We start from the raw sequence: 10625 nt of genomic DNA, 5'->3' as shown, positions 1-10625 counted from the left end.
ATACGCACACTATCCACCGTAACCCATCATTAGTACGCAGTTCTTTTTCCTACCGAATCCAGTGGCATCGTAAATAAATTATTATGATACGACAACCCGCCGCCGCAATCGTCCGTGCCGTGTCCGCCGCGCCAACCTCGATCCCTGCAGTATACTGTAATATGACATACATCGTAATGATAATATTATTCGTGGCCGATACGATATTATAATTATTATTTTTGTGGGTATATTAATGAAATCCAGCGTACAATATCCACAACACTATTATGCGTAGGTACACATAATACGACTACGGGGCAGTAGATTGTTGCAGTACGTTACAATATATTTTAATGTGTCCTAAAAATATCAATCTAATATGCCGGTACCTATATAGAGTTTGTTTTTTTTCACGTTAAACTCCCGTGTGCAATATAATAGTAGAGTGTTTGGCGGCGGTCGACTATTATACACGCATACGGAGTTGCCGACGATAATGTTATTATTAACTGGTTGTGCGGTGGCGGGGACAATAATGATAATAATAAAACGATAACAATTTTGGGTCGGACGAACGGCGGGTGCGAATAAGGCGTCGCTCCTTTGCTGACCAATATTAGGTACCTTTACTGCAGGTCAAACGCGATACTACAGTCGCTACGATGACAAATTCAGCACACACAGAGTATTCGAAACTCAGCACGGATTCGGGTGTTATGAGTATTCTGACTATTGCATGACACCAACATGTGAACCGATTAAATTCGTAATCAAAAGCGGTTTCAAAAAGTATATTTTCGATATTGAAATAGTTCATAAAATATATCAGTGCACGGACAATAACAGATACCTAACGATGATGGTGCACTTTTGATTATAATTATTGTATACGAGGCCTAAATCAGTCAATTTTATTTTATACCAGCTAACGATACGCTTCGTCTTATATGTTTTGAATTGCGTATCCATCTCAGGCGCTCTTTGAAGATCAATAGACAATCAATACGCTTCATAATATATTATATTGGTTTCTATAGGTATAGGTTCTAGGTATACAATGTAGGCACCTAGAATGAAACCACACACGCAATAATTAATATCGTCCATCAATATGTCTCCGGGCATTTGAGCCTTTGTAACTGCGCGTAATATACTGCAACTTAAACGACCAACCCGCAGGACGTCAATCGACTGAACGGGGACGGCTTGAAATCGTATCGTTAATCGATCAAAAAATTATGTTGGAAAATGAAATAAAACGATTATAAATAAAACTCTCATTAGATATAACGATTGCAAGTGCTCGATAAGTTTATTAAAACGATACACATGCATGTATATATTATTTTATTAGTTATCCAGTAGGTACCATGGTATATGCATAATATTATGACATAGTCTGTTCATATAATATTACGCGTATTTGGCATCTACCTTTATTTTATAATATAATGAAAAGTGCTAAAACGCAGCTCTGCACACTCAGTAAATATCACTGCATAATCGAAGCAATTTCAAGGAGTAGTCATTGAACGTATATAATGTATTATTGTGTCTGACTGTAATGTTGCCAAAATATTATAAAAAATGTTTGTGAAATCCTAGAAATGTACGTTCTTCTCACTGTTTATGTTAAGCACGACCAAATAAATGTTAACAATGAATGACCGATATTATGTACCTATAATGTTATCGTGGTATACAACCAATACTCGTCTGCGTATTGAGGACTTAGGTCCTAGAGCCAAGAGTATTGACTGACTATATTGTTATAATGCGCGAACTAAAGTATACATTTTTGTATTGCTGAATAATGTGATAAATTTGCATTGTAGGCTCTTCTGTTATTTAAAACGATTTAAATTATCATAAATTCTGCTGTTGTATATAATATTATGTGTGAATACAGACATACTACAGTAAGTACTACATAATGTTGTAACAAAAAAACATGAAATTTGAATACCTGTATACGTGAAAACTGTAGAAAAGCGTTTAGATAAAACTCATCGAAGACCGATGCTTACAAAGTATATAAGTAACTTATAATGTGTTTGAGCTGTCGACAAATTTTCTTATTTACTCATCTTAATGATTGAAAATTGATTACAAAAAAATTGTGACTGACACAAAAATCTAGGGTAATACGTACAATAATAATATAATATAGTGGTTCCAAACATGTGGCCCGTGATCCCTTTCAGCGTGGCTCTTATTAATTGAAATATTTTATTTCTTCAAAAATGTTGATGAAAATAAATAATAACTAAACAAAAAAGTAAAGTATACATTTTTGTAATGCCTAGTATTAAAATATACAGTTGTAACTTAAATCATAATAGTCATAATCAATAGAAGAATAAATTGTGTTTTTATTTATTTTGGATTTAGTATTAAGATGAGTAAAAAATAAGAGAATTTTACCCGCGAACCTTAGGCGTACAAATATATGGCTCGTTGCTTATTTTAGTTTGAAATATAAAACATATGAAGAATAGTTAAATATTAACATTAGTCTTAAAATTGTTTAGTAGTTATAATCTAAAATCAATAATACTACATAATTCATGGAACTCGATAAATGTCCGTGCGTGTTGTAGAAATAGGTGAGGTAAGGTGACTTTCGTAAATAGGTTGGTCAATATATTGTTTTCTAATTATTAATATATTTTAGAAAACTAGGTTTTGTGTTATTAAAAGCCAAAATTACTTTCATTTAAATTTTAATATGTTTAACTTTAAATATTGATAAAAAATATAATTGAAAATTCGTTTTCGTGTAATCAAAAACTGCATATATGACAAATGTGCGTAAAACTATATCATAATATGGTCACACGGATTTTATATTATTCGAATATAATAGATATTTCAAATAGAGTTATAGAAATTAAGAATTAAGAAACCAATACCATTCAGAAATCAAACAGTATAATAAAAGAATAATAAGTTTTAAATAATTTTTATTTGCAGAACTACCAATGCCCCAAAGAGGCATAGTGGACTCACACATTAAGCAAGTGAGAAATAGGCAGGTGTACATAATACTACTATAGGAGAACGACAAACACCTGAGTGGCCTCCACAACAATGTTTGTTACAACTACTGCGACGGCTTTAACCATCGTTATCATAGTATAATGTGCATTATCATAAATTACGAAATCGTTCTTTGGTTAAACACTTGTTACACAACGTGAATAATGCCGTCGTCGTCGTCGTCGTCGTCGTCGTCGTCGTCGTCGTCGTCTGATTAATAGATTATTGATATCATAATACTGCTAACAATTTAGTCACAATTTTCGATTTAAGTTAAATGATTGAAAATCGATTGACCCAGTGACGTACACCATATTAAATACAAATATATATTATATATTATCACATCACAGATTGTTGTCGTAACAGATATCGTACACTCCGTTTTTAATAGGTGCCTAATACCTATACAAATTAATAAACATAGGTTGAAACTCATTATAATGCTACTGCATTGTTATTTGAAATGTTATTTGCTGACAGAAAGTATATAGCAGCTATATGTTCCCAAGCTCATAAATGGAAGAGTGCTCATTGTAATTACACAAATACACGTTATGTCGGTATAAGCGATGTGCTGTGTAGGCATATAATAGTACTGTGTATAAGTATGATACACGGGAACTATTTTATTTTTAAACATTAACATTAAATATTGATGTTCATGGAAAATGTGAATTTTAATCTCACCACTATTTCATGAGACAAATTTTAAGTTTCGTATGGGTAAAGTAACTATAATTTAATTTGTTGAACTACTCGCCATAATATTATGCTTTAATACAAATACGAGTAATTAATATTATGAAAGTTTAATTCATACTGCAATAATAATTAAGTAGGATTTTTTAGGGCTGGGGCTGGGGAAGGGTGGCACACTGTGGGTGACATATTACGGGCAAAAAAAAAAACGATGAACACTTATCGTCGTTATGAAGTCATTCACTCCGCTCTTGGTCTATTGCGTGAAGTGCCAATATCGATGATTACAAAATAGTATATGACAGCACATAAATGAAACGCGTGCGTGAGCGTTCATAAGCTTTCGTTTGCAGGAAATCACACACACACACACACACACACACACACACACACACACACACACAATTATTGAGAAGTAAACACATATTTATATAATATCGTCACATGGACGTGTAAGGCGTAGGCATAGTCTCGTGCACAAACCAACGCTAACCACAACCCGTTATGACATTAACCGTTTATTTTCGTAAGAAATATTTTAAAGAAACAAGCGTATGTATATGTATATGTATGGTAGTGTTTAAGTGAGAAATGATCTTGTTTCGTGAAATATCCAGATAGTTTTTACACGAACCAAATTAGGACGATAACCCATGTAATTTATAATTCAATTATAGATATTATTTTATAAACTACCCTTGATCGTATAACAGTTATACCAATTGTGTAAATTTGAAGTAGTTAGTTATTTCCCTCCCCCCATGTTATTCCCCGATTACTCATAGTTAAAGTATCCGTGAACATCTCGCTTTTATTCTCGTCCCCGATACTATTATATTATAATTTATAATATAAGAATGGTCCGATGGTGTGTTGTGCCAATCAAAATGTCACCAAAGTCAATATTATGATAATAAATAGAGGGTATTCCACTGTTAATTCCATGTTCAAAATTTAGGCAATTAATAATTTAACTTAATTTTTAAGATATTGTAAGCAAATGATTGCCGATTATGTAGAAATTGTTGTAGATTTTTTCTATATTCCTTACATGTTTTCATGCAACATACACTGGCATTGTCAAATATTTTTTTATCCAAATATCCTGGGGTAAACACTTATTCTATGCATTTTCTATATCAAGTATGAATTTAATTTTAAGAGGACGCTGCACAACCATTTTGTTGTCTCCGTTCTACAAGACGTGCGTAACAGAGCAAATTTACCCTCAGCGAATTCGGTTAGTTTAAAAATTAGAGTGAATCGACCTAATATAAAACTTGATGGTAAGAAGCAAACATTATCTGTCTTTTTGTATATGCGTTTTTTAAGACAGTTCAATCTTTAAGTGATTTTAATTTACGTTATATTAAACACGCATAACTTGCCAAAAAATTGAACTATCGTAAAAAAATCTACGCACAAACATTGATAATTTCCTCGCCATCAAGTCTTATAATAGGTCGATTCATTCCAGTTTTTAAGCTGACAGAGCTCAACGTGATCAGCTGTTCTTAAATTTAGTATACGTTACGCACTTGTGGGACGGAGACAACAAATGGTTGTATATATAGTGTCCCCTTAAGTGTATAAATAATTGTAATTGCTTTGTTATAAGACGCTACAGCTCATCAAATTAATGCAATTATATAAATAAAAAACTTAATAAATACATATTTTTTTTTATTGGTTTGAGTGGATAACATATTTCATTCAGCGGTAAAGCAAGGATTGCATGTATCATGATCGCAATCCTCTTATATTGTTCGTTAAATTATAAAATAATGGAATTCATACTTTAACAGTTACAATCTATAGGTACATTCACGTGCATTTCCAGCTCCATACGGAGACTAACAAACTTAAACAAAACAGAGTTTTTTTTTTTTTAATCAAATTTAGATCGTGATGGGATACTTGAGTTTATGTTTAAGGTTTTATTTTTACGTAAAGTATGAAAACTTAAATACTCTATTCTATGACCTTATTATTTATGTGACGACACTTTTGGCTTTATTATTGTGTCATACCGTGCATATTTGTTGGTTGAACGGGCTAGAAGTTCTACCCTCTAACGACTCGTCCAAATTTCACAAGATGTGTCGTTATTAGAATCAGGAGTATAAATACCGTATGTTTGGTGAATAGTTGGATTATATCGTTTGGGCGAGTGCTTATTGGATCAAAAATACCATTCGAGTGAATAAGTCTGAATAAAATTATTGGTAAATTAATGCATATACCTGTGTACCATACAATACATTGTCAATTGAAATAAAAAATGAGAAAAAAAATATAACACCACAAACATAATGCATAACTAATAATTAATAATAAACTCGAATTATTAATTGTTTGGTGTTGTGAGCGCTGTGCAGGACACAGCGATCTATACCACTTTAATTATTTAACGACGTAGCTCGTAATCGTCAGTCTTGAGATGTGTGTTGAGAAAGATAGGTATTGAAATTCATTAAACACATAGACTTGTTTTTTTAACAATAAAGTAAAACAATTTATTTATTATAATTCTAACATAAAAATCATTAAGCCTAACCTAACCTATCTTTTATCTATGCATTAGGCACACTGTCGTAAGCGCGTATCGAGCTAGTGCTGACAATCTTCTAAATAATGGTAGGTGCTCTATCTACCCGTATTTATGCGGGTTCTAACAATGACGTCTAGTGGCGTGATATTCTAATATTCTAATTTTACGCCGCAATATTGTTGATTAGCATTATTATGAAAAATAGGTAAAAACAACCTGTTGTTTTCCCTCTGATCTCTGTTTCCCGTTATTTAGGCTTTTACGAACATTGCATATTTATACCTACTTTGTCTATCATAAATTATACCTCGTGTATAATTCATAATTATAAGTAAAATATTCTGATAAGCGTTATGAAATAATAATGAGTAATACACTACCCAAAATTATTAAACTCGCTCATACAGCCATCACTCTTAGAATCGTACTCTAAATCCATGTAATAATATTATTAATATACACATTTAGTATTTTTTTTTTTAATTTACAGCTGTTTAAGAAATGGAAAATTATTTTTAATTCTCGCTAAATTATGCCTACCAGATTAGATCAAGCATGAACAATTTAGAATATGTTTGTATCAAAAAGCTTACATAATATCATTGCTTGAGGACCTACTGAAGTCGCATAAATTTGACGTACAATGAGGCTTTTCGTCAAAACAATCCAAATACCTAGCAATCGTGACAGCAACTAAGGGAAGACCGAAAAAATTCTACTCAAGACTCATTGAAGCAAATCTACTATTGAGGCGCATACCATTCAACCGAACGAATTGACCAATACAAATTCGGACTTCCAAATGTATCGCCCAGGTGGAATATAAACGACTAGAGGTACAAAGGTAATGTACTAATGTATATAATATTATATGTGGTATAATATTGCAATGTACATGTGTACATCTCTATTGGGATATTTTATCTCGAAAGGAATATAATAAAATATTTGGAATAAAAAACGTCAAATGCTCGTATTATACATATATATGGATTTTTATTATTGAGTGGATGAATTCAACACCGTAATAAATTAATTACATATAATGACATAATTTATAATGCATGATTAAAGATTGTGAAATTTTCGACGGACACATCAACTGCACCAGTGTAGTCGGACGATTGGTTTGTCTTTGGCACGTGAAATGTTTTCAGAATCTGGAAAAGAAACACAAATGGTATTTAAAACACGAATCAACGGTTTAGTGGGTGTGGTGAACTTGTGGCGTTTCAGGCGTGCTGACCACAATCGTCGCGGTAACACGTTACCGGAAACCAAGTCGACGTGAGCCTGCTGCACAAGTCCTTCGTGTCTCGTGTCGTGCAGTCGCATTTTTACACCGTTTCAATTGGTCTATCATAATGTCATAAGTTAACAGCACACAAAAAATTTGAAATATTTCGACTTTACGGTTACGTTCGGTTGGTTAAGAATCGTGTCATGTTACCATACGGGGCAAACGGTATAGAAGGTACGGTTCGACGAATCAAAACACGGTACACGGATGAGGCGTACAGCCTAAGATTTTGCTTACCGTCATGTCGTCCGTTCAGCGACGGTGGTAGTACAATGGATGAGCTGGTGCGTAGGCCGGGGCGTAGACTGGGGCGCTGGCCACGACGGCTGGGTGCGAGATGCTGACGCTGGAGTAGGAAGTGGCGGCGGCCGGTGCATGGTAGACGGCCGGTGCGTGGTACACGGCGGGTGCGTGGTACACGGCTGGTGCGTGGTACACGGACGGCGCGTGATAGACGGCCGGTGCTGGGTACACGGACGGCGAGTGGTACACGGCGGGTGCGTGGTAGACGGCTGGAGCGTGGTACACTGACGGGGCGACGGCTGAGGATGAAAAACAGACAATAATATGATTAATTAAACGATGACGAGAGATGGCATTTAGAAAACCGTTTCGATTATTGTGGCCCTCCGCTTTTGCGAAGAATTACAAAAATAATTGGATCGATGGCAGAGACGTGAAATATATTGTTTTATATCGCCGCCGTAACCGTCGCTATAATTAAAACAACGACGGCGACAGCTATGCGAGTGATGCAGTGACTCACCGTAGATGGCACGTTTGTCCTTGACGGATTCGGACTTGTCGGCGGCGGGCTTGTCGGCGATCGGGGAGGCGACGGCGGCGGCTACGAGCACGAAGGCGATCAACACCTGAATTGGGGGTGACAAAAACAAAAAAAACGTTAGCCAATACGGTAATAGGTACCCTACTGCGAAATGACGAGTCGCAATAATAGTAATAATAATAATAATAATAATAATGCTACTGCTGTAGTAAAACCCTCACTGTGAATTGCATGATGGCGATGTTGGTTGTTGGAGGTGTTTAAAATAAATAAATTAAACGGCTTGCGGTGCGGTTGTCGTTTGTCGGAGACTTGGACGAGCTGCTGATGACTGATGACTTTGGACATCGGACGTACAACTTTTATACTTGGCAGCGGACGCTTGTCCCCCACCCGCCCACGACCTACCCTTCTCCGCGACCACCGGCCCGGCGGAGCGGTTTCGCAAAGTTAGCGCGCGACGAGATCGGCGCACATGCCATCGTCGTCAACTCGAAAAGCGAGTCCCGAAACAGTGAAACGGGCACCGCACCCGGTCGGACGGCGGCCAGACGTGGGGGGGGGGGAAGTGTGGGGAGGAGCGGTGAGCTGTACGACAGGGGGACGAGGGGTGGCAAGTCGGACTCGGTGAGGTCACGTGCACAATACCATGTCGGAGCACACGCGTACGGCAGGGTAGGTCGGTAGGCTGGTACCAGCCATGTTGATTGTGGCCGTCGCGAGTGGGTATAATATTATTATGATAGTGCAATTAACATCATCGAAGCCGCCGCCGTAGTGTGATATCGATAAGGCCATCGTATCGACATTGTTATCTCGACAACGGCGATACGCGGGCGGCCGACCTCGAACCGATGAACGTCTTTCGGCCCGTCACTGCAACAGGACTACTGTAGCGGGCGCCAGCAGCCGCAGTCGCGCCACGCCGGTCGGACCGCGGACGACGCGCGTCCATCGATGACTTAGCGCACACATAACGTTTTTTTTTTTTTTTACACCACAAGCCGCTGCGAAAAAATCATTATTGCGGAAGGTCTAGTGATATTTATTTGTTTTTAAAAGTCAATAAGGGGTTTTTTTACCACGATAATTACAATGTTCAAGACGGTTTTTGAAAATGTACCCGATCAAACATTTAGCTTTTTTTTTATTCCGTTGTTCGAACCGTCCAGGATCCCGCCTCGGTAATTAGCAGTGCTGCCCTGAAATCAACACACAACTAACCTATATTAAACAATAAAGATAATCTAATAACATTATTTATTTAATGGACTCGTAAAGTTTTTTTGGAAAAAATGTGGAAACGTGTGCACTAAGTCTTTGATTTTATATTGCGCCAAACAAGCGATTCATTGGACAGACTCCGATAACGATTATATTATTCTGTCAACCCGTTATAAAATACATACAATTTTCTGTAATTAACAGGTTTTATCGTTTTTTAGTTACAATTTTTTTTTGGTGGTTTCGTTATTACTCCGTTTTTTCAACAGTAACCGTTAATTTTACCATTTTAAATAATAGCGTTTAAAGTTTAAACGTTAAAGTTAAGTGAAGTACTTAAAATTGTAGTGAAGTATGAACTAACTCGCCACTTTTTTGGATATTTTGAACTTTTATTACAATTCATAATCATTATGATCCAAAAATCAGTATTTATTTAAGTCGGGATTTTAATATTGATCATGTATTTTTAGTTTAATGAATACTATATAAATAAGAAGTTGAATAATAAAGTTAACGATAAAAAAATAGGTAGGTATAAAATCTAATTCATCAGCTATTGTATAATAATACCTTTTGTAAAATAAATCAATTATGAAAAAGTACCTCTGTATGTGATTAAAAATAATGTCCTCCAAAGATTTCAAAAAGGCTATCATTGATAAATAATTAGTCTCCGTGTATTTATTGTTACCTATTCATGTACACAATTCAACAATTGTACGTATTTAATTGCGTAGTGTGCAATTTATTCATATTATAATAAATATTTTAATATGCCTATCAGTGAGCGAACGTCGTATTATTTGTATGACCATATATTTTTCGTTTCATTTGAAATTTTCATGTTTTGCTAAATCTACGTCTTTATCTGCTTTTAAAAATAAACATAACAAAAAGTTTAACTCGTTTAAACAAACACCACGTACAATAATTATTTTGTCAAAAGAATAGTTTGTAAATCTATTATAATCATGTATTTAAGCGGTTCAAAGCGTCCGAAATAATATATCAACAAGAGTTGAATTACTAACAAAGAC

General features: G+C 35.4%; 1 protein-coding gene across 1 annotated transcript; it reads right to left on the bottom strand.

The window, feature by feature from the left end:
• Positions 1-7335: 7335 nt before the first annotated feature.
• On the bottom strand, positions 7336-8721 carry LOC111035272 (cuticle protein 65-like). Its single transcript, XM_022316814.1, has 4 exons — positions 8583-8721; positions 8341-8446; positions 7812-8116; positions 7336-7434 (listed from the first exon to the last, which is right to left on the bottom strand). The coding sequence occupies exons 1-3, from the start codon at positions 8592-8594 to the stop codon at positions 7827-7829; spliced, it is 408 nt and encodes a 135-aa protein (XP_022172506.1). The 5' UTR covers positions 8595-8721; the 3' UTR covers positions 7336-7434; positions 7812-7826.
• Between the last annotated feature and the right edge of the window lie 1904 nt (positions 8722-10625).

This window comes from Myzus persicae, unplaced genomic scaffold, assembly GCF_001856785.1.
Source record: "Myzus persicae strain clone G006 unplaced genomic scaffold, MPER_G0061.0, whole genome shotgun sequence".
Classification (NCBI taxonomy): Eukaryota; Metazoa; Arthropoda; class Insecta; order Hemiptera; family Aphididae; genus Myzus; species Myzus persicae.
Note: the sequence above shows the minus strand (reverse complement) of the source record. Positions and strands in the feature narration are given on the sequence as shown.

Bases quoted from the DNA above. Each gene is read 5' to 3' on its own strand.
- LOC111035272 (XM_022316814.1), bottom strand. The intron at 8,117-8,340 runs GTGAGTCACTGC...TTTCATCCTCAG, and splicing joins GGACAAACGTGCCATCTACG to CCGTCGCCCCGTCAGTGTAC.